Source organism: Papio anubis, chromosome 2 (genome assembly GCF_008728515.1).
Source record: "Papio anubis isolate 15944 chromosome 2, Panubis1.0, whole genome shotgun sequence".
NCBI lineage: Eukaryota > Metazoa > Chordata > Mammalia > Primates > Cercopithecidae > Papio > Papio anubis.
The window spans coordinates 66,639,273-66,666,124 of NC_044977.1; the positions used below are offsets into that span (position 1 = coordinate 66,639,273).

Here is a 26,852-nt window from a genome sequence, read left to right on the forward strand (position 1 = left end):
CATATTAAATATAAAAATAGCTTAGGAAACACTTTCTAAAAACCAATGCTGTTAGAACTTGCAGTGGAACTGGGCTGACTTATTTCTTCCTTCAGAAGTCTGTAATTAATAAAATGTGAACTGAGAGTAAAGGAAAAGGCATGGTCCATCCTGTGCTTCCTGAGGACCCTTCTCATCATCGTCCTCCAGAGGAGGTATCTGTGGCATGTCCTGCCCAGCTGTTGGTGGTTGGGAGTGTGAATCAGACTGAGACTCTGTCTAGGGGTGCTGGTTTGGGTTTTTTAAGTCGATTGCCTCATCCACATAAAGCATGCAGTTAGAACAGGCTTTTCTTACACCCCAGACTGGAAGCATTTTTTAGTTGAGAAGTCAATTTAAGGGAGGCAATATATTCTTTAGCAGCCTGTGCCATCAGAATAGAAGTCCAGGTTGCCACTTATTACAGTTTAACTGAATGATGGATTCTAGCCTGTTTTGATTAAATTACATATTCAATTATTTTTGTTTGAAATTAAAAGCTTGATTATATTACCGAATGCTATGTAATTTTACATGCGTTGTTCACTTATTTAACAGTGAGGCGTGGGATATGATTAACAATGTGGCTGCCAGTAGAAAGAAGCAAAATAATTATTTTTTCAATATACAAGTCCTCATCATGATTCAGAAATCAATATGCATCCATGGAGGATTTGCTCACACTGTGGATTATGGACCTCAGGGTGGCCTTCCCTCATTTCCCCATGAATGTCAAACCTGGAGACTTTGGTTCACCAGGCAGGCTTTTATTTCCCTCTCTCTCTTTTTTCTTTTTTAAAGGCTGATGTTTAACTACAGCCGTTGGGACCTAAATCAGAGCATCCAGTGCCCGAATATGAATATTAAACAGACGCCAGGCCATGGAGTTCCTCGCCGAGTTTGACAGTTTAAAGGATCAGTTAGTTAATTAGAAGATGACATGGCACGCTGGGTCCCAAGGCTCTGTCCTGCCTTCTGTCTCCTCTTTTCATTTTCCTTTTTGACAAGTTGGATTACATCATTACTTGTAGTTTCACTTGTTAGCCCCACCATGAAATGAGAATATTTTATGCTTTAATTATCTATGATTTCTTCCCCCTTTCTCTGCAAAGACCAGGCTTAAAATGAAGCTCAAAGAAACATGTAAGAATCAGAGGTTCAAAGGCCCATGAAAGTCAGTCTTGTGACTCCAACCATGCCACACACCACATTGCAGTGAGAAATAGAAGGTTTGTGGTAGTGTGAGAAACTGGGTTGTGGTAGTCATGGTGACTGGTTTTAAATATAAAAGGTGCCTGTCCTGACTTTTGTGCCGCAAGTACAGATGTATCACACCAGGTGTTTCCATGGCTTCTCTGGCTTGAGGTGTTACATACTGTGAATATTCTCGGGGGTAGTCACGAATTATTCTGGCCTACGTTTCTTGCCCATCCTAGTAGCTAGATGCACCCCAAACTCTGAACAATTCTGTTCTAAATGTTTTTTTCTTGCCATGATATTGCTCACTTGTGAAGCTTCTTTTTATTTACATGTGCTCTGTATAGGAGCTTAGTCCCCAGGGGGAAAAAAAAAAAAAAAAACAAGATTGAGATTAGTGTTTAGCTCTTCAAATGAAGGTTTTTCGGATGCCCTAAGTAGAATTAACTCTTCACTCCTTTATCTTCATCTACTCTGCAGACACCTGCTGTAGCACATCTAAAGTTTAATTACACCAGACACTGAGCTATACAAGGGATGGAACTAGGGTTCAGCATCATCCCTAGCAAACGTTAAAAGTGAAAATGTAAAAAAGAAAGAAAGAAAACTAAAATCTAAGCATTTACCATTAATGCTGCAAACTAGCCACTTCACTGAGTCACTCTGTATGAGTAATTTCTCATTAGCCTTCACAACAATCCTAGGTGGTTAGAAGAAAAAATGAAGACTTGGGAAGAGTCTTGCCAGGTCACAGCGGCATGTGCTAAAGAGGCTGAGCTTGGATTTGAAATTAGGCAGTCTAATCCCAGATTCCCCTCCTGTGCTGAATCTCACATGGTAGGTGCTTATTTACAGGTGATGAAAGAGAAGGATGTTTTTGGTTGTCAGAGGGCATTTCTAATAGGTTGAACTCCCACTGGCAGTATATAGAGACAGAAGAGAGGTGGGAAGAAGAAAATGTGTGTGCTAGATATGATCCTTACTACTGGAAAAGCTATGATATTTAGGGTATATCTACATTTATGTAGAATGCAAGAGGAAAAGGAGCTAGCAGGCATTACCCGAGGGATCTGTGTAGATGAGGAGTGTATACTATGAGAGAACCAGGGAAGAGTTAAGAAGGAGTGTATAGTCAACAGGGTCAGATGTTACACGGAAAGTCAAGGCAGGTGGTGGTCTTTAGGAAAAAGAACATCAACATGGTGACCAGAAGACTGGGGCCACATCTCAGTTCTGCCAGTAAGTAATCTTTTTGGACTGCAACTGAATTATCTCCAAAGCTAGTAGAGGTAAAGCTTGAACTATGAACCTCCACATCCTCTTATTTAGATAGTTTTAATGGAGGACTTACAACAAGCTCTTGATTGCACCAATTGGGAGGTCATTATGACCCCAGATGGTAGTGTGTGTGTGGCTATGGAGGAAGGGTTGTGGAGGGCAAACCAAAGAGAATATGTGTAAGTGTAGACTGCTCTATGGAGGAACATGGCAGCGAAAGGAGGGAGAAGGAGAAGACTGGGGAGTAGCAGATTTGGGAGCCTTCAGAATGTCTTGAGAAACCTCTGTCAGCCTGGAGAGGGAGGAGACAGGCAACAGGAGGCTAGGACAGACAGCACGGCTGGGAGGGATGGAGGTCTGGGAGAGCCTGAGTCCGAGGGTGCAAGGCTTCGATTTCCTGCGTAGACTAAGAGAAGCAGTGCAACCAAAGAGAGGGCAGAGCAAGGATTTGCAGTTTAACAAAGGGCACAAAGTTTGTTTCTCCACCATGAAAATAATTTGGTGATGGGAGTGAACACAGAGACAAATAAATGGATTGCTATATTATATATATATGATATGTAATTATATATATATATAGTATATATAATATGTAATTATATATATATAGCCAAGAAGTTGGCAAGAAACAGGGAAGGTTCAGCTCACATCCATCTGAATTAGTCAGGAATCCTTCCCTATCATTGTCTGTCACCAGAGGGCTGGAGCAAGCTGGGAAGTGGGAGAAGGCAGGAGCTAGGAGTCAGCTCACCCAGCACTGTCGAGATCAACAGAATGCACAAGTTACAAGGGTAAGACGTGAAAACCTACTCCTTCGATGCAGTAGGATTCAATATTTTAAAGAAGGAACTGAGCAGAAAAGGTGCTCAATTCTCCATTCTTCTGTGCACCCTGGTTACCCTTCATCCTAAGGTAAGGGAAGGTTCACGTCGCCAGAAGCAGTCTGTTTTCCATCCACGTTTTTCCTCAGCTTTCCTAGGACATGTTGCTGTCTGTCCCCGCCAGCAACTGAATCCCTGTAGAGAGAGTCAGGCAGATAAGAAAGTGTAGTGAGTATTTTGTAAATTTAAACTTACTCTGTTTTGAAACGCCTGAGGTTATGTCTGATAATTTTTTCAGGATTTTGTTTTCCAATTAAGGTACTAACGAATGAAGTTTTTAAAGGTTCTTAGAGGACAAATACATATTTGGCCACTCTGTTAGTCCTCAGCATTGTTCCCCTCTAATTTTACCAGTCCATGAAATCCAAATGATGGAATAGTGTTGGTGTGTAGAGCACACGGTATGATTGGTTGTTAGCTGGTGTTGTGGGATCATGGCATGGCTTGGCCAAGCAAAGCTTTGAGGAAACACTCACTGCCCATGAAACTGTATTTTTTTCTTTTCCTGAAATAAAATGCCTCACCCCAAGGTAGGTCATGGTAGATGGACTCAAAGAGAAGGTGGGCAGAACTCAGAGTGCTGACGGGGACCTCTCTGCAGTGTTAATGTGCCCCATTTCATCCCAAAAAATAAATTGTGGTTTCAGAGCACCCACTTATCAGCTTTCTAGTTGATATCACCCAGCACACTTGTGCCTACCCCCTGGGACGAATCACCTGAAAGATGTTGGGGTCAAGGCGTCAAAACATTTGGACGCACATTAATGGGTTTTACACCTTTGTATCTCTCTGATATTACTGTTTCGCTTCAGCAAGCCCACTAATATCAGATATATCCTATCAGGGACTATTTTAAATCACTTCAATTTTCCCTGCCCCTGGGCTCTTGCCATCAGACCAGAATCCTAAGCGTGTGTTGCCTATGATCTAGTGTTTTCCTTTCCCCCATTTATAGGAGAGGGAACTTTATTAGCTTTTGGACACACATATATCAGTTTTAAAGATTAAGTACAACATCAATAGTTCTTACCCGGCTCTCAAGTCTATCGAGTTGTTATATTTTCTCAGAGAATGTTAAAAAATTAGTATTGCCATTTGTGGAAGCATTTTTCTCTTAAAACAAACCATTGGTCATAATGGTGTTTACTTACTTATTCTCTGAAGTACTGTTTTATAGAGAAAGTAAATCCAGGGTAGAAGCTTGATAAGTAATTTCAGACTTGATAGCACATGAACGTTATAGGTACGAGTGAATTATGAAGCCTCACTTTGCAATGTTTTTTTTTTTTTTTTCTCAAGTATCTTTCTTGCAACTACTTGTTTTATCTTCTGGGTGACTTTAAAATATTAAAGTAGCTTCCCTTTAGTGCCCAAGTTATCCATCCAACTCATGCTTCTCCTAGCCTCCAAATTCTTTCGGACACAAACAGCCAAGTCACCTATGACTCAATTACAGGCTGTTAGAAAGGACCATCTACTACGAGGGCGTGTCCTGAATCCTAGAGTCTGGCCAGGAATGAAAACAAAAAGCTGTGTTTCCCAGATCCACTTCTGGCTGTGGTTTGACCTGAGATCCACCAAACAGGATACAAAGTAATTTGGCAATTGAGATTCCCAGTTCTGAATTCAGATTTAGGCTCTCCCTATCTCTGCCCTAGTGTCACCCTCTCACCATTTCATACCTTCCTACTTCACTTTGCCTACACGCCAGTCACAGTCCCTTCGCCAGAAATCATTTCCATCCCATCATTCATTTGCCTTCAAGACCGCCATTCATATGGATTCATCTTCCCTAGGCACCGCGGCCCATGTACCTGCTTCACCTCTATTCAAAGAGTTCTCCTTTCTGCTTTTCCTCTCGTATGGATCCAGACTGGCTTGTTTTTCCCTATGTCTGTATTCCCTCCATCTTGCAACAACTAGCTCAGACTGTACCTTTTCCACAAAGGCTATAGTATCCACAGCAAACCAAAAAGCATGGCCCCAAGGGTTATAGTGTAGTTACCTCATGGGGGTTATCAGGAGAAACCTTCCTCACTCCGCCACTACCTCCGCTCTGTACAGCTGACTTCTCCTCTCCCTCTTTATGGTTTAGTCCTGTTTCCCAGGAGACATCATAAGCTGCTTGAGTATAGAGACAGGTTTTACAATTTTTCTGTATTCCCTGAGCTGGGACGATGTGTAGCACAGATGCTCAATAAGCACTTGCTTGTTGATTAATCACGGTAATGAAGCTGCTTATTGGTCATAAACCATGGTGGGGTTTTTGTCTTCAGGAACTTGTCGCTTTCCTCTTAGAAGGAAGAGACTGGCCACAGTCACCATTCTGTCCTAGACACTTAGCATAACATTCTCCTGCTTAAATGAAATAAGTAGGAAGACAGATGGACATGCCCTCAAGAAATTGGCACAGCGCAGACGGCAGCAAATCCTCTGGCAGAGCACCTGGGAGCTAGTGATCAATTCTGATGGACAAATTGGGGTGGGCTTTAATATCCATGGGATTGGAAGGATGGAGCTCACATCTCAACAAGCACAAACGTATGTGTGGAAGGTATTCCAGGTAGGACTAATGAGGTCAATAAAAGCATCATGGAGTGAAAGGATTAGGGATGTCAGTCACAAAGCAGACCCAAGCATGGGGTTGGGGGCAGGATAGCCGGAGACAGATAGGAAAGGCTGATGAGACAGATGTGGGAAAGGTCACAGTGAGGCTGAAATTCTGTGCCAGTTGGGCGTTCGTTCCAGCCATGTTACATATGGTGGGATATCAGAATTATGTGGCATAAAGATGAGCCCTTTTTAATTTTGAAATTGATGTGATTATAGTAATTTTTAATACATAGCAAATGATGCTGATTTTCCATTTACAGTGGGGATTAGATTTTATTTCAAAAGTACTTTAACTTAAACCATGTGAGTAACTTTAAAGAAAAAGCTGGAGCAGGCTTAGTGGCGCATGCCTATAATTCCAGCACTTTGGGAGGCTAAGGCAGGAACATCGCTTGAGGCTGTGAGTTCAAGACCAGCCTGAGCAACAAAGTGAGACCCACCCCATCTCTACAAAAACTAAACAAATAAAAAAATAACCAGGCATAGTGGTGCCCACCTGTAGTCCCAGCTTCTCAGGACGCTGAGGCAGGAGGATAGCTTGAGCCCGGGAGTTCAATGCTGCAGTGAGCTATGATCGTACCACTGCACTCCAGCCTGGGCGACAAAGCAAGACTCTGTCCCTCCCAACCCCCTCCAAAAAAAAAGAGGAAAATAAATCAAGTTAATAGTAGTAGAGGCTATACGTCAAAAATCATGGTGGTTCCCTGCAGCTGGAAGTTTGGAATGCACAGATCCGGAAGTGGGAACACCCCATGTGGAAAGTCACCCAGGCCAATGACTCCAAAGACTTGGGGCTAGTTGGAGTTTGACAACTGGGAAGCCATCTGCGAACTTAGAGCAGCTGTCGTCCTGGGGTGGCTGCAAGTCAGATGCAGACAGCAGCTTCAGGAGGGTGAGGGGGGGTTTTGTGTGTTGTGTTTACCACTAAACAACAGTGTCTGGCTCATAGCAGGCGATCAATACAGAGGCGTGAATGAATACGTGAAAGGTATGAGGTGAGGTTTTTATTTCCACCCATGACACTGACACCCACTGGGCCGGTGCTGGGGCGCGGCTGGGAGCAGCCGGATTCCCACGCCCCCTCTTGATGTGAGCTCATAGGAGACACAGCCTCCCTTCAGGTGAAGGAGGGAAAAAGGGAGGGAGGGAGGGAGGTTGCAGTCTCTATGATCTTATACCAAGGCTCTTCTGTTTTATATTGTCATTTATAAACAACACCACAGGGACCTAGGCACCTTAGTGTACTCCAGCTGAAAGTGGCCAGTGATGAGGCCCAGGAGGAGCTGTGGCACTGGGGGACCACATACCCCATCTCAAGGGATGTCTTTACCCTGCTTCTACTCGTTTTTGTCACATGGGAATGCAAGGTCATGTGTGCCACACACTGGGAATTTTCAAAAGATGTAAAAAAAAAAAAAAAAAAATCCACACATTTTCAGATGACTGCTGCTGATGTTTTAAATTAGTGCCTATTTAAAATGTTAAAGACACCACAACAGCCCACTGTAGAGTTTGTGACCTCTCACTTAATTCTTTTGTTTTAACTTAATGCCGTCACATCTCCCTCAAGGATTTGTAACACCCAGTGTTTTTCCCAGCCTGTTATTCTAGTCATTTCTCTGAATCCACAATAATACAATTGGTGTCAACCTTCACGTGCCCTGTAGCGCCAGTTCTGAATCTCTCCCCTTTCTTCATCCTATCACTTGTTCTCCTTTTCTCTCCTTAGGGTCTCTCCCTTTGCAGCTAAGCCTGGCTTAAGCTACCTAGGACTTTGAAGCATGCAAAGGCCACCACCTGAATTCCTACAAATCCTGGCCTGATGCCCTCCCCAGTTCCCCTCTGCCTCGAGTGTTTACCACGCATCTCTGTTTGTTTCTACCATCTCTCCTGCCTAGACTCCAGGCCTCAAATCTGTTTTCCTGCTGTCAGGTGGAACCCCATATCCAGGGGTTGAGGCAGGTCCTCCAGGAGCCCAGCAGGGAACCCCCAGGATGGCTAGGAGCCTGGCCCAGATCACAGAGCCACAGTGCCCACCACTGCCCCACCATGCCATTTAGAATGGAGCCTTTGATACATTGGTCACATTCACATGGGCAAGGAGACCACCAATGGGCCATGATTGAGACCCGTCATATCCCCCAGACTCAGCAGGGACTCTGTGATCAGGCCGTTTGGTGGCTGTAAGTATTAAAAGGAAACCTCATATCTGGAAGGAGGTAGTCTCAGCAAGCCATGCCTTGTCCTGTTCAGCAGGCCAGTAATTTACAGACTCTGTGTGTTGATCGGCATCCTCCCGAGTACGTTGTGTTTCTTGGATTGTTTTCTTTACCAGCCCCTGCCATTTCCCAGGAAGCCAGTTTTGAAAGCCTGTTTGCCTGCCTCAGCATTCCTAATGAAGATGTAAGGTCTTACTCACTTTGGGGTTACAAATTCTGATCTCATTTCTGCCACTTGCAGGCTGTATACTCTTGGGCAAATTACTTTGCCTCCCTGAGCCCCAGGTCTCTCCTGGGTAAAATGGGGGTAAGAGGAATACTTCATCCTAACCGTATCATCACCGAGTGTCAGAGAACTCTTGGCTCAGTCTGCGATTGTTTTGTTGTCAAATTATGGTCCATAGGCCAAGTCCAGCACACAGCCTGGTTTGGTACAGTTTGCAATGAAGAATGTATTTTATTTTATTTACTTATTTTTTTGAGACGGAGTCTCACTATGTCACCAGGCTGGAGTGCAGTGGCGCGATCTGAGCTCACTGCCACCTCCGTCTCCCGGGTTCAAGTGATTCTCCTGCCTCAGCCTCCCAACCAGCTGGAATTACAGGCACGCACCACCATGCCCAGCTAATTTTTGTATTTTTAGTAGAGACGGGGTTTCACCATGTTGGCCAGGATGGTCTCTATCTCCTGACCTCGTGATCTGCCCTCCTCAGCCTCCCAAAGTGCTGGGATTACAGGCGTGAGCCACCATTCTCAGCCGTATTTTACATTTTTAAATGGTTGTTACATAAGTATCTATATATTCTCCTTGATTTTGTCTCTTGGCCCACAAAGTGTAAAATATTTACTGTTCTGTCCTTTCTAGTAAAAGTTTGCCAACCCCTGTACCAGAACATGCTGGAAGGGCTTTCTGCCCCTGGTTTGTGACTGTTCCTTTGGTTTAGTGCACACCCACAGACCGTGCTTCGATACCTTTCAAGGCTTTCTGTCTTTTCATGAGCTCTCCCCCTGGTCGGGAGATTGCCCTACTATTAGTGGGAGAAACCAAGTTCCCAAAAGGCTGTGAATTTCCCATGCTCTATGCAAGTTGTTCTGAGGGACCGGGCTGAGTTCACTCACTACACTTCCCTGCCCCATCCCTGAGACACTCATGTGCAAACTCACACCTGTTAATTCCAAACAGTTAGCAAGGGCCTTTTGGAGGCTAGGTGTTGTCATAGGCATTTCAGGGGTTACAAAGATGACTTTTTGGGGAACCACCATCAGGAATTGCAAATCTAGTTGAGGAAATGGGGGCACCCATTTGTCACCAGTGACGGGAAACACAGTGTGTTTTGGGACCTCCAAGGAATCAAGTGTCTTATGAGGAGTCCCTGAGGCCTCAAGCCCCTCAGAAAGCTTGGACTGTATGTTGTGACATCAAGACCCATGAGATCTCCTTCCTGCGGGTGGCCTAGGGCAGAGATGCCTGTATTCTGGCCTCCCCACTCCCAGTATCTGTGGCTGTTGCAGCAGCCTGTTTCAGGGTCTGTTGCATGACTCTCAGAGACTGATGCTCACTGGCCTGCATGGGGTTTGGAGCTAGCCATGGCATGCACATAGTAGGCTGCCCTGGCCACCTGCCTTGCTCCCCTTCCCAGCAGGGCTCAGCATATGTCTCCTCTATATGTTATTGTAAAAACCGCAATGACTTTTGTACCAAACTAGTACTTCAAGTGAAACTGAGCCATCAGTCTCAGGCAGCCAGGATGTTCCTCCAGATCTCTGCAGCCCAAAGAAAATGCCCTCAAGACAGCAGCACCTCAATCAATTTGGCAAAGGAAAAATATTTTTTCATTTAAAAAAATAAATAAGAGGCTGGGCACGGTGGCTCATGCCTGTAATCCCAGCACTTTGGGAGGCCGAGGTGGGTGCATCATTTGAGGTCACAAGTTCAAGACCAGCCTGGCAAAGATGGTGAAACCCCACCTCTACTAAAAATACAAAAATTAGCCGGGTGTGGTGGTGCATGCCTGTAGTCCCAGATACTCAGAAGGCTGAGGCAAGAGAATCGCTTGAACCTGGGAGTTGGAGGTTGCAGTGAGCTGAGATCACACCACTGCACTCCAGCCTGGGTGACAGAGCAAGACTCTGTCTCAAAACATAAAATAAAATAAGATGTGAAGGCCTAAGCAGATGTTCTGAGCTGACATAGCTTTTCAGAAACAAAAACTGCACTCACAGCTGCTGTTATGTATTTTTTACTTTGACATTTTTTGTGTGTGCATTCTGACATCTTTGAAGTTGTTTTTTTTCTTTGCTAGGAAGACACAATTTTCATCCACCTCTTACTCCTTGTTCAAGAACCAGTGACCACTCACTAAATAGGGTTCAGACAAGCTGTTGAAAAGTCACCTTGACAGGGGTGAGGGTTCACGGGTGACTAAACCATTTCCTCAACAGATTGTGATTTGGGCTTTCTAGCCATGAAGAGTATACAGGGCTTGTGGGAGCGACTGTCCCACCAAAGGCAGAAAAAGCGATTCTTCTAGGTCTACCGCCTTGACCTTCTTGTGAGAGCCAGGTTCTTTGTTCGTGTCAGACACTACTGTCCATCTGCTCACTACTGTACTCCCAAAGCCCAGAAAAGTGCCTGGTGCCAAGCAGGCCCTCGGTACATATCTGATGCTGAATTTATCCATCAGATATTTATGGAACATCAGAGGAGGAAGTTGGTAGGCATATACTGCTGACTGAGGCCTGGTTCTTGCACTGGAAGAGTGCTCTCCAGGGAAGAACAGAGGGATGCAAACACAAAGTGACCACCCGTATGAATCGTGTCGTAAGGAAGCACCTGGGAAATTGTGCAGGGCTATGAGGAGGGTGGGGCAGAGGAGGTGAGACTCAAGGGGCACCCCGAAGGTGATGGAGTTGAGCATTCCAGGCAGAGGGCACGGCCTGTGTGTAGACGTGGAGGTGTGAAGGAACCTGACCCAGTTCATTCAGCACTGCCGGAAAACAGCATGCGTGTCCAGAGGACACAGATGAAGCTGGGCAGACTAAGAGAAGCTGGGTCTATGCACGTGAGAAATTGGGCTGTCTTGAGCTTGATGGGTTGATTGGCTGTGTGTGTATTGTTAGGGACTGTTCTAGCCCGGCGAACAGTAGAACAGTAGTAACTGAAGGGAGAGTGGGGTTCCACCCGGGAAGAAGACAAGTTAGTGAATCTGTGTGATCCAGAAGAAAGATGGAAAGACCCCCAGGAAAGAAGAGCCAGCGGGCAGGTCTGAGAGATTTGAGAGAGGAAGAATCTGTCCCGTGACTGCCCAGTGCCTAACAAAGGGATGCCATTGCTCCACGGAGACCTGTTTCCTCCTCAGTCCTGCCATCTCACTTCTTTTTGACATGACTCTTCCAGAAGCCTGTGTGGCTGGACTGGAAGTTCATAGCATGGTGAGACCTGTGTTCATCATTACAACAGAGAAAACAAGGTTGCATTGCAGGTATCAGGCAAATAGACAATCCAATCAGCATGCTGAAAATAATATGCTTGAATTAGATAGCTTATTCAGCAATTAAATAAATAAAAGTTCATGTCTACATCTGCTGGCTGTCTGTAGCACCCCGATGACTTATGGAAGTTCAAAGAACGATTATGAGGGATATTCCCTGGGCACTTTAAGCCCTTTGTGTATATGCCTTGTCTGTCTGTTTGTCTCATTGTGTGTTCCTTGCTGACCCCTCTTTGCACTTTATTTTTAATTTCCATGAAGGCAGGAAGAGGCAGGCGTCTGATGGTGCAGAGCACCCGAGAAGAGTGCCTTGTGCTCTGGTGAGCTTATTAGGCACTTTCCAGTGATGTGATTACTAACTTGAAAAAGACGTTAAGCATCTTCACCAAACAATGTGTGCCTTTGTGTGGCCAGTAGTTTTTTCATTTTTACTGGGACAGCTGTTCTCTCAAAAACAGTTCTATTATAAATAACTTGCAGTCACTAACAGACTTTCTTTGCCCTTACACTGCCTCTGGGATGAGCTTGACTAAATGCTACGGTGTGTATCATCAAGCAGGTGAACCTCCTTTTTTACACAATTGTGTGTTCCTTACTATAGGAAAGCAACATTTTGAAAATAAAACACCATCCTAAATGTGCTAGATGATTTTCCAAAGTAAAGGGTACTTTAAATGCAAAAAAACAAAACAAAACAAAAAAAAACACTTTTCGTGTGTCTTGTTTTAGGCATAACGGGTACATGAGTGTTTTCCATTTTTTATTCCAAATGATACATATTAATCACAAGAATGGAAACCCAACCATGAGTCGAATTTGTATTAGTATCCTTTCCATTCCTCCCCGTACCCTGCAGCGTGAGGCTCTTAGACACCAGACTCACCCAAGTACCCTTGTAAGGTAGCTGTTCTCAAAGTAAGGTCCGGGCACCCCGGGGGTCCAGGACACTTGTTTCCAGGGATCTGTGAGGTCAAAAACATTTTCGTAAAAATACCAAGATGTTATACTGTCATTCTTTTATGAACATATAGTACAGTGGAGTTTTCTAGCGGCTACATGACATATCGCAAGCATTTGAATTTAGAAGCAAATGTGAAAATCCAGCTGTCTTCTATTACACTAGACCTGAGAGAGCTGTTGGAAAATGTAAAACTATGCTTTCCTTCTCAAAAACTTCTGTTTTGGAAAATATAGTCATTTCATAAAAATGTTATTTATATTATTATGTAATGGGTTTTTTATTGCTATTTTAAAATGAATTAATGAATACTTTAAAATTTCTGATTATTTCTAATATGATAAATATTGCTTAATATAACCCATATAAACAACAGTCCTTGAGGTTCTCAGTAATTATTATTATTTTTTATTTATTTATTTATTTATTTTTGAGACAGAGTCTTGCTCTTGTCACCAGGCTGGAGTACAGTGGGCGCCATCTTGGCTCACTGCAACCTCCACCTCCTGGGTTCAAGCAACTCCCCTGCCTCAGCCTCCCAAGTACCTGGAACTACAGATGCATGCCACCACACCTGGCTAATTTTTTGTATTTTAGTAGAGACGGGTTTCACCATGTGGGCCAGGATGGTCTCCATCTCCTGACTTCGTGATCTGCCCGCCTCAGCCACGCAAAGTGCTGGGATTACAGGCGTGAGCCACCGTGCCTGGCCAGTTCTCAGTAATTTTTAAGAGTGAAAGAGTTCCTAAGGCCAAAATGTTAGAGAGCCACTGCTCAGAAATACAGTACCATATGCAGTAAAACTCTCCCAGCTTGTCACTGAGATTGGGAAGCTTTCTAACAAAGAGTAAAAGGATGTGTAAAAGTTGCCTAATCATGTAACTTAGGCCCATTTCTACTTTTATTTGTGGATGTGCAGGAAAAAGGTGAAGGACTACGTTGAAACCACAGAATCTTATGAAAAACATAACTTAAAGGCCCTCAACTTTGGGGGAGGAGAACCAACCATGATTGCAAACCTTTCCTTTGTGGGGACACCCAAGCACACTTTGTTTTCTCTCCCTGCTGGTACTTGACAATTGTGCTGTGATTGGCGGGTCTGTGAGATCGCACAGGTCACCCTTCATGTCTTCATGCAGCCAACGAGTATGTGTTTCCTGAGCACCTTCATGGGGCCTGGGCTGGTAGAAATTCAAACCCAGTCGCTGTCCTCAGGAAGCCAAAAGGCTTGTACCAGGAAACAGTCAGCAAACACATAAGCATTAAGTGAATAGAATCATTACTGATTTTGGAAAGTGATGCAAAGGAAATGAATGGGGTGATATGACACAGTACTTTGGAAGATCTGAAAGTAAATTCATACAAGATACCTGGCAAAGGCTTTTCTAAGGAGGCTTCATTTGAGTGGAGATGGGGGTAGGGGGTTGGAAGGAAGGAGAAGGGGAAGAGTGGTTCCAGCAGAGGGAACCTGCAGAGGCCCTGCGGAAGGGCATGGCTTGCTGGCAGTGTGGTGACCACCAGGGTGGGTGAGCGATGATGGGTATGGAGACATTGATGGACAAAGGCCGGATTTTACAGAGCATTGTAGGCGCTGGTGAAGAATTTCAGTTTCAATCCAGGAGTGATGGGAAGTGATCTGAGGGCTTTTTAGCAAACAGTGGATTCATCCATTTCTGCTGTGTGAAGACCAACCTGGTGACTGGGTAGGGAATGAACTAGGGGAGAGAGGCAACTGGTGGGTAGGCAGGAGAGGAGGCAGAGAGTGCCCAGGAGGCTCTGGACATCATCAGGTGAGAATCCATGGTGTGCAAGGGTGACCGGCAGAATGGACAGGTTTGAGATCTAATTTGAGGTAGAACAGACCAGACTCACTGATGAACCAAGGGTGGGAATGAGGCAAGGAGAGTGAAGAAGCATGACCTCTGTTTTTTTTATTAGAGCTGCTTTTGTTTTCTCAAATCATTGCAACAAAACTCTGCAAGGTAGTTAGCATCATACCTATTATTTAGAGATGAGGAGACCAAAGCGCCAATAACGTGCTCATGGGTCAACAGGGCCCTGCACAGCATCAAAGCAAGTCAGCAATTAACTGCAGCTGCCCCGCTTCATCTGTGGCTTCCTTTCCCTGGTGGCACGCTCCAGCTTACTGCTCCGGTCCAGGCAGTGACACCAGGTGAGGGCCCGGAAGCAAGGCTCCTCTCCCTCCAGCAAGTCAGGGCTGTTCTGGTATGAGCCAAGTCACTGTGCCTCGTCTTCTGTGTCTGAGAAATGGGTCCAGAGGCATCTGCTGGCCATCAGCCCAAGTGGGATTTTATTGGAACTGGTTTATTCACGTCTCAGGTGTGTCTTAGCTCCCTGAGAAAGGGAGCATTATTCTTCAGGCCCCATGACACGTCTCAGCAGGGGACGTGGGAGTCTTCCTTGGAGACAGTTAAACCTTTGTAAAATGAAACCTTTGTAAAATGGCGAAGGCTCTGGAAGCAATTGTGAGAATTTTAAACATGGACGGTTTTCGTTGAGAAAAAGGGTACCTGTGCATTGCATTCAGGCAATGGGGCAATCATTTATTTAAAAACAAAGTTTTTAGAAAAGCTGTCAGGCTTACTCAGCGGGACAGAGGCTGAAGGAGGAGAGAAGCAAGGCAGCAAGAATCAAAATTCTTAAATGTTATCTTTTCTCACTTCCCAGGTATAATCTGGCAGCTCTCTGCTTTCTTCACACACAACTCGGCACAGCTTCAGAGGTCTAGGCAGGTATGGAACATCAGATACAGATCCATAGTAACCAGTGACAATCAGCCCAGCCATATCATCTCTGAAATATCTGCAGCATCTATATAGCTGAGGGGATGGCATGAAGCTGACTGCTTCTCTTCCTCCCAGTTAGTTAGGCAGCCCTTCAACAAATAACTTTCTGCTTTTGGAATTGAAAATGCATTTGGGGAATGATTATCTGCTTTCTCACCTGTAGGGCAGCCTCTCTCCTTATAACCCCTAGCTACTTTGCATACTCACGGATATATCCTGCCATTTAAATTTTTATATTTTATTCATATGTGGAGTATTTTTCCTGCAACTTTGTAAAGCACTAAATATTATATGAACATTATTCAAAACATGTCCTTTCCATAAAGTCCGTGTATATGCCATCATTATCTGCAGCATTAAATACATTTTATATCATCAGAAATTTTATGATATATTTAAAAATGAATTTCTACTTAGCCAAAACACATTAGGGATTATCCTAAGAGACCTTGCTAAAAATGCAGTCATGTTTATTTGTAACTGCCAGAAAATAGCTTGCAAAATTGTTAGTGTCTTTTATTATTCCCTACCACTGGAGCACTTGCTTGTTAATTAGAGAAATTTCAACTGTCATAGTTGGCAATTATAGCTTCTGTATCATTGTCTGTTATGAATAGTCAATGAGAGCTGATTAATATGCATGAGCAGCAGTATATATAGCGTGTGCATTGGACCACAATCCAGCTGCCAGAGTCACTCAGAGGAGGGAGTGGTGTGCTTGTATGTCTGTGTGTATGTGTGTGTGTGTGTGCACGCGCGTGCATGCATGCATGCTGCGAGGCGAGGAAGGGAAGCGTGGAAGCGGGGAGAGAGTTGTTGTCTAGCGTCTGAGAGCAGCGCCAATGTGAAGCTTTGCAGCCGCCTGACTCACCTGAGGCTCTCCAAGGATACCTTCAATGCCTGCACTGTAAGGGAGCTGCTTTTCCCGGGTGCTGGCGAGGACGGAAGCCTTCCTTTGACGTTTTTCTAAACATGGGATGCAGTTTGTGCAGCCTGCAGAAGCAAGAGGAGCAGTACAAATTACTCTATGAAGTTTGTCAGGTAACACCCTGCATTTTATTCCGTAGAAGTGCATAGGCACCCAACTGGCCAAGTGTAACTTCTGGGAAAGGTATTGGGGATTTGTGTGTGTGTGTTTGTGCATATTTTGTATTCTGAAAGAGGAAGCCTTTCTGACTTTTTTGTGTATTTTCTCTTAAGTCTGTTATAAAATTTTCCATCCAGTGGCACTTTGGTGCCTGCCTTTGGATATATAAATATATGTTGATGGTCATAAAATGTGTTTCAAGCAGTCTTGTCACAAGGCTTCGTCACAACTGACCTCTCTCCAGAGTGTCGAACTCGAAGGGTCAAAGAGTGGTCATGCACGCTTTGAACAAGTTGGAGAAGACGTGGATGATGATTAATGCTTGCAAGGTTTTGTCTGTGTTTACAAATAGGTACAAGGCGCTCCTTTCAGTACAGCCCAAGCCCTCTGCTGATTTGGTTCTTTTAGCAATTCTTGTAGTGGGACATATGGTTCAAATTGGTACTTCTCACTTGCCATTTCTGTACCTCTCTCTGAAATTTTTAAGAACTTCAAAAGCAAGTGACTCGATCTTGGGTGCTGTCATTCACATCGGATGACTTGTATCTTCTAAGTCATTGTGAGCAACATGAAAATTTCAGTTGAGGTGAAATGGGATATTTATAATACAACCCAGATAATTTATCTTACGTCTCTGTCAAATGTTCTATTTTTAAATATTCAAGTCCTACTCTCAACTAGGAGGTTTTAATACTGCTGTTGGTAACCTACCTTGGCAGGTAAGGATTTTCTCCGAAAATCATTCTTTAAATTTGTCTTCAGTAATAAAAATAATAATAATCCAGCTAAGGCTTTCTTTTAGATAAGCGCTTTAGAAGAAGGTTGTTACAGCAAGTGAGAAACAAAGGGTGTGTGTTTCTTGATTTATAACAATCAATGGCATCATACTTTTTAAAGAGCCAGACTTTTTAAAGAAGAATTTGATTCTCCATCAGTTGAGTGTCATTTTTTGCGTAAGCCACCAGGGGGTGATATGCTTAAAGAGACACAGTGAGACACGGCAAAAAGTGGGTTGGCTGCCTCTCTGGGCAAAACCTAAAGATAAAATGACCCTGGGTGAACAAAAAGTGTCTCTCTCTCTCTGTCTGCCTTCCCCACTGAGACAGAGAGAGAGAGTCAAAACAAACCTTTTGAGGCTTGGTACTCTCCTTAGGCAAGGGGTATATATCTTACAAAAAACAAGCATCTTAAATGAGTCTTGGGAATAAATACATTTCCGACCTGTGACTTCACACTCAGGACTTCACTGGACTCAAGTCCTTTTCAAAGCATTTGGGAGACATGTTGGAGATCTTGGGCAGAAGCGCTGTCGCGACTGGCGATCTAGCCCCCATCCCTTGTGTGATCATGTAGTGAGTTGTAGTCCTCAGTTTGCCAAGTTATCCCACTCAGTGAGCTGGGGAGTTCTCAGTGAGTCCAGCACATAAGCAGGAGACAAGTGGAACAGCAGATGCCGTCATTCGGGCAAGGTGGTTGTGTTACAGACTTTTGCCGCTATATTTGAAATAGCCCAACATAGTAAGTCAAAAGGTAGTTTTTTAAATTTGCCTTTTAAAAATGTTTTGCTTTTTACCATTAATGCACAGAAAATATAATTCAGCAATCACAGCTGTGGATGTATTACACTGGCACCCTCCAAAAAGTAACTCGACCACATCTCTGTCAAATCTAAGTGAACCTGTCTTTTATTCTTCTGTATTATTTGTGCTCAATCCCCCCAACCCCTCCCACAAACACACACAACTGCCCCCAAAAGAGGGAGCCTGGATTCTGTTGTTTGTTTTTTACTAGGTGAATTTATGTGGAAATATTTCTGGCTGAAGCATCGCTCAGTAAATTGCTGATAAATGACTTCCATCTGGAATATACTTGGTCAGCAATTTAGGAAGCCATGCAGATTTATTTTCAAGAAACTCAAACTACTTTTCAGACCCATTACCCTTGTGCCAACTAAGTAAAATCCCCCTTGCTCCTATTCTTTGTGAGTCCTGAACCGTAGCATAAAGGAATTCACAAAACACTTGCAGGAATTAATAATTGCATTCTCGCTCTTATTATGCAAAGCCTTATTAGAGCAGAGAAATTAAGGTTTCCATAAATTACAGTTCCAGAAGGTCCGGTGCGTCTGGCTTCAGTAAGCCCTGGTAACAGCAGCACAAAGAGGATCAAATATTCCAGGGCTCAGACTTTATCCTTTCCTCATCCAGAGATAATTCAAAGAGATGCTCTTCATTAGGGCCATTGGCAAGCTGCCTACAGTTTCTTTTTGGGGGCTGCTGTGAGCTTAATGATGCAGAACAATAGCTTTGCCTCTTGTTGCACACATACCTCATTGTACCTTTAATCACATTAGAAAAACAACAACAACACATAAAGTTGCCTGGTCATTAAGGGGCATTGCAAAGAGTGCAGACACATCAGTGATTGGGGTCATGCATTAAAAGATGCACCAAGACATTTAGGGACACTCAAACACTTCTATGGGGAGGAAGCTTCCTGCCTACCTGGAGTTGTAAGGTCAGGTCAGTCAAGTACAGCGGTTCTTTATACTTTCATGATAACTGTGGTGTCCAGGTGGTGGGGGTTGTGGGGCAGTGTGAAACATCAAGACAGGGCCTCTGCCTACCAGAAATTTGAAATTTAACAGTTGCTTCCTGATTTGGAAAACTTTAGCCTGTCTTGAGTAACCTTGAGTACTCACAAGCACTATTAGGGTGAAAGGACAAGGAAGCAAGGAAGATGCTTTAAGGTTATCAAGGAGTACAGTCTCCTGCTTGGATAAATTAATTGGCACCGGAGAGCTCATGTTCTAGGAGTAATGGGATAGGGAGCCTCACAGCTCTTGGGCTGTGGCTAGAATCCAGCTAAGGGTGGTTACCAGGTGTTGGGGCCAGGGAGTGGGAGTTGGGGGTGTAAGGATGGGAAAGTCTGTGGCTCTGTGGGTTTTGATGCCAGTGACTCCAGCACAGGCTAAGCACCAGCCTTGTTTGTAGCCGTGTACTGTGAGGTCATCGGGACAGCCAGTCGGTGGATGCTTTGAGGAGGGTCTTCCAATGGAGGCCAGGAAGAGGGGAACAGAGTGGCACCTCAACCAGTATCATTTATTCCCTCCACCTCTTCTAACATCAACCAGAGACTCTTTGTAAAATGGTGACCTTTGCTAATTTGATGAGGCAACAAGGAAATAATTGTGATTGGGAGTTAAGCTTCAAACTAGAAATTATGACTAGCACAGTGTCCTAAAGTCTGCATGCACATTTTCAAGATAAGGAATACGTATCTATAGTCACAGGACTATTCATTGCCGACAGCCACAGCATTATTTATTGTGCACTTACTATGTGCTGGCACAATGCTAAGTGTCCACTGTGCGTTTTCCCATCAGATCTGCACAGAAGCATGAAGAGATAGGTGATACTGTCATCCCTATTTCAAAGAGAAGAAACTGACATACAGAGGAATTATAGTGGGACTGGGAGTCAGATCTGCACTATAATTCCCACATCTGCGAATTCTTTTCTTGCATAACTCATTTTCCAGCAGTGTCAATGAATGAATCATGACCAACTTTATAGGATACCTGTGGGCCAGTTTTCAAAAATCATGCTTGCCTCTGTGGGGCTAACATAAAGACCCTGCAGTCTCAGACAGGCCCAGGTGCTACATGGTACCTCCTGAGAAGGGTTCCTACGGGCTGGCTGGTCCTTCATACCAGGGGAGGGTGGTGCGCAGAGAAAAATGAGCTCCAGAGTAGCACGGAGTTCCCACTGGCTTATCAGGCAGCCTGAAGAATGGATGATTTGAGAACGCTCATGTCCTTTTGCCTCTCAGTAATAACAGGAAATATCACGTAAGATTAATTTGTGCCTCTTATGCCGCTTGAAGTTGTTAGTTTTGAGAAGCAAAAACTTTACCACTAACTCTGACTTGCCGGAAAACTATAGATCTGATACAGATTTGTGACCCTTTATACATCAATCTCGTAGCCAGTTGGATAGAAAAACACAGATTTCTACAGTAAATACTAATCAGAATCCAGTTTATGGGGAAGTCTGGAAATTTGACTTTGCACAATCCTGCTTGCATATTTAATTAGCTAGATGCAGTACTCAGATGAGTTGTCTGCTATAGAACACAGAGACTGCATCAGCTGAGAGTCAGATGGGTCACGGTTCGATTAAGTATGGACCCAATTAATGACGGTTAATTGGATGAACATAAACTTGACCTCCACACAGCAGTTTTGAACCTGGCAAAATTTTCCTGCAAGTAGGAGTGTGTTTGCTTAAATAGCCTATTCTAAAAGCTTCGTTTTAGAAGCAGCTTTACATTCTGAATTCATGTAGGCAAAGTAGGTATGGAAAAAGAAAGCTCATCTCGGCCGGGCATGGAGGCTCACGCCCTGTAATCCCAGCACTTTGGGAGGCTGAGGTGGCAGGGTTGCTTGAGCCCAGGAGTCCAGGAATGGCCTGGGCAACTTGATGAGATCCCATCTCTATAAAAGAAAAAGAGAAAGAAATTTAACTTAGCCAGCCATGATGGTGCATGCCTGAAGTCCCAGCTACTCAGGAGGCTGAGGTGAGAGGATCACTTGAGCTTAGGAGTTGGAGGCTGTAGTGAACTATGCTGGTGCCACTGCATTCCAGCCTGGGTGACAGTGACAGAGCAAGACCCCTTCTCGGTGGTGGGACGGGGGGTATGCCCATCTTCTCCCACCTTGACAAACCAGGGCCCTTTATTGAATATGGGGCCAGCATATGGCTGAGAAAGTCACTTTTTAATATGTGGCCATTATTTGTCACTAACTGTTGTTTTCTTGTCAATTAACAATGGATTATAAACCACTTTTATGTTGATTCTGGAAAGGAATGACTGAGGGTGGGACCAGAGATTTCCTCTCCTCTTTCTGTTTGTCTCCTCTTGAAGACACAAAGCTTTGGAGGACCATAAAGGAGTTTTCCTTCTTTTCCCTTAGGACTAGGGCCTAATACCCACCATCCTAGCTTAGGTGTCCTTCTGAAGTGTTCCCAGGGTGCCCTGCACTTCCTTCCACCTTGTTTCCATATCTATGTTAATTTGGCCTCCCATGTTACACTGTAGACTAGGAAGTCTCATCACTACTGTTACTTCTCAGCACATGGTTGGTTGAATAAGTTGGATTTTGTAATGTTTGTTGGGAAGAGTGAGGAGCAAGAAAAGAAGAATACAAGTTAGGAATTTAGAAAGAGAACTAGGTGTTGAATGAAATGACCGTGGTTTGGACCACAGAGGTGAGGATGTGGAACAGAGGGGACACAAGACATTCATTTATCATTCATTCAGCCAACACATTCACCAAGTGCTGAGAACCGAGATGCTCACCCACTTGCTCACTGGCTTCCCAGTGCCCTTAGAATTCAGTGAATTAACTGTGGCTTACAGAGCCCTGTGAGATCCAGCCTCTTCTGACCTCTCCCATAAACCTCCTGCCCTGCTCATCTGCCCTGGTCCTGCAGGCCTCCTTTCAAGACACAGAACCCACCTTATTCCTTCCTTCTCAAGACTTTGCAAACTGGCTGTTCCCTTCTGCCCGCAAGTTAGTTCACCAGTTCATCCTTGAGCTCAGCTTAAATGTCCCTCTTCCTGGAGACCTTACCTGACCTAAGAAAATCCGCCCACTCTAACATCTCTGTACACTGTTGATTTCGCTGCTGCATTTTGTTGACTCGCTTATCACCTGTTTTCAACTCCAACCTCCCGGACAAATGTCAGCCCCGTGAAGGTAGGAACTTTGCATCGTTCTCTGTGAAACCCCAGGTCGTGGCACATGACTAGTAACTGTTCAGGATGTGTTTACCAAAATTAACTTCTGAGTGAGAAATGTATCAAGTGGATCCCACTTTGGTTTGGGAAGGGTTTTACCATGACAAATGAGTCCATATCCCTGGTCTCTAATGGCTTCCACAGATACAGCTGCATGTTGCCATAAGGCAGGTGGTACGGGGTCACAAGAGAGAAGACAGCCCCTCTCTCTGTGTTCCTGTCACCCACCTGCCATGGCACGCAGAAGGAAACATATGGAACAGTGAAAAAAATCCATCTTTAATAAATGAGTTCTCTTGTGTTCATTAATAATGCAGGAAGAGGTCATGGTTAAATGTGGGCGGGGTGGGGGTGGGTAATGCACAAAAGAATACCGTCAACAGTTCGGAGTGAAGGCACGGCAGAGCCCTGCTAACCCTCCTGCGTTCTCTGACCAGTGTGGGATTAAGTAGGGAACAGCCTTCACTCTCTAAAGCCCACAAAGCCAGTTTCTAGCAGTGCCACCGTCATTTATGTGACAGGTGTCATAACGTTGGTAAAATGTAGTCGAGCTGTGCTGCAGAAGAAATGTCAGGAATGAATGTGTCCTGCCTGGAGTGACCTGCTTGCCTACTTGTTCATCAAGGGCATTTTGAGTTGTGTGTTCATTGGTGAACTTTGGGGAAAGGGTCCCTTTTCCATCTACTAATTGCCAGCCTCAGAGGATAATTTTTTTTTCCCAAATACATTTGATGATATTCATCAGCTTGTGATAAAGAATATGCCAAAATAGTGCGAAAGTGAAAGAATATTATTGGCACTAATGTTCAGTTGTGTTGCATGCTGGTCTTGATTTGAGTGGCAGTAGGAAGCAGGGACAGCTTTTGACTGTGGAAGAGTCTTTGGACTCTTAGATCTCAGATTAGATCTCAGAGTAGGGTCCTGGCCCAGCAGCAGCATCATCACCTGGGAGCGTGTTTGTTAGAAAGGTACTTTCTCAGACCCTGCCCCAGAGGTACTGAATCAGAGACTCTGGGGTGGGGCCAAGCAATTTGTTTCACAAGGGCTCCAGGTGGGTTTGGCGTAAGTTCACTTTTGAGAGCCTCTGTTCTATATTAAATGCTGGAAGAGGGAGGACTGCTAGGTGACCTAAGCCTTTTGACAGATTTTCTTGAGTCTTTGTCGGATGAGTAGGCAGCAAAGAAGTCACATCTCAGACACTTAGATGTGGATCAAAAATTTAGCCATCTGTTGGTTAATACCAAAAATAAATTGTTTTGTTTGAGAACTTTTCTCAAGCAAATAGTTCTGTAATATCTAGTTTACAAGTAGAAAATTGAAGGTTATTGAAGTTTTGTCTAAAGGAGAGATAATATATAAAATTTTCAGATACATCTGATATTCAGCAGCTTGTGATAAGGAATAAGCTGAAATAGTACAGAAGTGAAAGAATGTTATTGGCACCAATATTCAGTTTGTGTTGCACACTGGTCTTGATTTGAGTGGCAGTAGGAAATAAGGACAGCGTTTCTGACTGTGGAAGAGTCTCTGGAAGTTGCTGTATATACATTATATATATTATGTATACATTACGTAATGTATACATATGCATGTGTATATATATCCCACCATATTCTTTCTCTGAATCACTCCAGGCTCCAGCATTATCCTATATCCTCCTAAACAAGACACCCCCTACTCCTCCAAATACTCCCTTCCCAATAGTAAATAAGAAAGTAATCTGATTCATTTCCAATAAGGTGAATGATGATGGATAGAATTCTCCTGCCAGAAGAGAATGTATTTTTAGGAAGGACCTTATTACCCAAATGAATCCGAATTGGCAGAATTCTTGTGGAAATAAGTTTGAGCAGGGGCCTCTTCCTGATGAGAGCTATATAGCTATCACCATGACAGGTCATGATTTATAGACACCACATCTTGGGGGGCTTTCAGGTTATAGCCTGTCAATTAAACAACATCATTGGTCAGTCTTTAGTGTACATTTCTAGGAGTAGATGTTTTTATATCTGCGGATGACCATTTTTAAAAGTCTTTATAAAGATTGCCCCCAAATGAGTCTCTCCGCGTAATACCCACCAGTTTGTGAGTATCCGCCTGACCTCGTTCTTCACCCCAAGGGGAATCTTTTTTTTTTTTTCTCTTGTTTGCCTCTTTGGTGTTCAGCTTGTCAAGGTGACAGACTGGTAAAGGATGGAATCCTGTTTTTAACTCTCAGGCTTGTATCAGTCTCAAGGTAGAAAAATTCCACTAGGGCAGTGGTTCTCAAACTTGAACTGGCATCAGAATCACCAGGAGGGCTTGTTTAAACACTGGGCACTTCACCCCTAGATTTTAGATGCTTCTGACCTGCGGATCACCCTTTGAAATCCACTGCTCTAGGAGAATCATTATTAGATAAGACTGATGGATGAGTGGATGAGTGAAGGGATGGGGGAAGAGAGGGCATTTATGTGTCTCTTCAGTTCTACTAGTGTCAAATTGCTTTCCATCATTATGGTAGAGAAGAAGTTCGTGTTGCTTCACATCCCTGCCAACCCTTGGTATTGTCTGATTTCTTAGTTTTCCAATATAGTGAATATGAAGCGGTATCTCACTGTGACTTAAATTTGCTTCACCCTGATTATGAAGATGAGTATATATTTGTGTATATTGGCCATTTTTTAGTTTCTTCATTGTGTGTAAAGTGCCTGCTCCAACTTTTTGCCCATTTCTCTGTCGGATTTTTCATCTTCTTCTCCTGGTTGTAGGATTTTGAAAAATGTAGTCTGGATACCAACCCCTCAGATGTAAGTGTTGCAAACATCTCTCAGTTTGTGGCTTGTCTTTGCATTTTCTTTATGATGTCTTCTAATGAACGAAATCTCTTAATTTCATATAGTCAAATATATCTCTTTTCTTTTGGTTTGTGCTTGTTGAATCTTTGCTAGGAAATATGTTTTCTCTCTCTCAGTCGTAAAGATATTTACTAATATTTTCCTCCTAAAGTTTTATATAATTTTTGTCTATCATAGTTACTTTTTTATATATGGTAAGATGTTAGAGTACAACTTCATTTTGTATAAATATAGGTTTTCCAGTATATCTTTTTTTTATTTTTTTAGACGGAGTCTTGCTCTGTCCCCCAGGCTGGAGTGCAGTGATGCAATCTTGGCTCACTGCAAGCTCCACCTCCCGGGTTCACGCCATTCTCCTGCCTCAGCCTCCTGAGTAGCTGGGACTACAGGCACCCGCCACCATGCCCAGCTAATTTTTTGTATTTTTAGTAGAGACAGCGTTTCACTGTGTTAGCCAGGATGGTCTTGATCTCCTGACCTAGTGATCCACCCGCCTCGGCCTCCCAAAGTGTTGGGATTACAGGCGTGAGCCACCGCGCCTAGCTCTGGTATATCTTACAGACAAGCCCATCTCTTCCTCATCACGGGGAAATGCCAGTTTCCCTCTATGGTTGGTAGGTTTACAGGCATTCATTGTAACATTCTTTTTAATTCCATACATATATTTTAGAAATTTTAAAACTTATTTGACATTCAAGAAAATATTAAGAGGAGACCCAAGAATAAATATCTTTTATTAAAAGCCTCCACTACCCCAAATTCTGAAGGAAAGTAAATCAGAAATAGTAATGGGGGAAGACAGAGTTGGCTGACTGTAAACATCTTTACAAAAAGTACAAAAAGTCGCTTTTTTAAAAAAACATAAAGCATTCTTCATCTGTAAGATTTTCTCAAACTGTAACATTTGTTGTAAAAGAGAAGACACATCTGTAAGACTACAGTTAGAACTAATATTTTTATAAACACATTTCCTAAGTTTATATGTTTTAGCCAAAGAAATCTTAAGCAAAAAGTGTATCCTTTTTTGTGAACAAACAGTACATGAACCAAATATGGCAAACAAACACTTAACTATTCACAGCACTAAAGCAGTGAAAACAGAGGTAATTTGTCAGACATCTGGGAGAATAAGTTTTCTCCCAGTGCGTTAAGCAGTTTACCGTAACACAGACACATTCCTGTTTTGCCACACATGACAATTATTCCCCTCCCCTGCCCAAAAGTGTCAGCGGTTGTGGCACATAACATTAGAAGTGACATGCATTTTAATAAAGTAAAACTCTAAAGAATATGAACCAATTTCCCTTTATCAAGCAGCTGTTTTCTATTTTGGGAGTCTCAAAACAGAGAAATTACTATCCTTCATAACAATATTTCAGTTAGCAGCAGGAGATGAAAAGCAGCAGCTATTTCCCCTCAGAGTCACAATGGTATTTTACATTCAAGATTAAGTTCCTTTTATCTAGTTAGGGGATGACTGGCAGGAATAACTTGTAATGCACATACTGTTCGTTTTATATACTAGTTACTATGTGTTGCAGCTAACTGCATCCATTGATGCATTCCTATTTGGACTAGCTCCTTAATAAGAGATACCTCTGTTTCCCTTCACTTGGTATTTTCTCCTTTTTATTTCTCTCTGGCAACTTTCTAAATCCAAGATT

At 43.5% G+C, this 26,852-nt stretch overlaps 1 protein-coding gene across 6 annotated transcripts in view; it reads left to right on the top strand.

Annotated features, from left to right (window-relative positions):
* The window catches only part of PDZRN3 (PDZ domain containing ring finger 3), a 240,571-nt gene that overhangs the window by 173,504 nt on the left and 40,215 nt on the right, over positions 1 to 26,852 (top strand). The window contains exon 1 of one of the 6 annotated variants that reach the window (XM_017955290.3): positions 15,427 to 16,503. The exons of the other annotated variants lie outside the window; for them this stretch is intronic. Within the exon in view, the coding sequence (XP_017810779.1) occupies positions 16,435 to 16,503 (69 nt within the window). The 5' untranslated portion in view covers positions 15,427 to 16,434. Of the gene's footprint in view, positions 1 to 15,426; positions 16,504 to 26,852 lie in introns of those variants that run through there. 6 annotated transcript variants of the gene reach the window in all.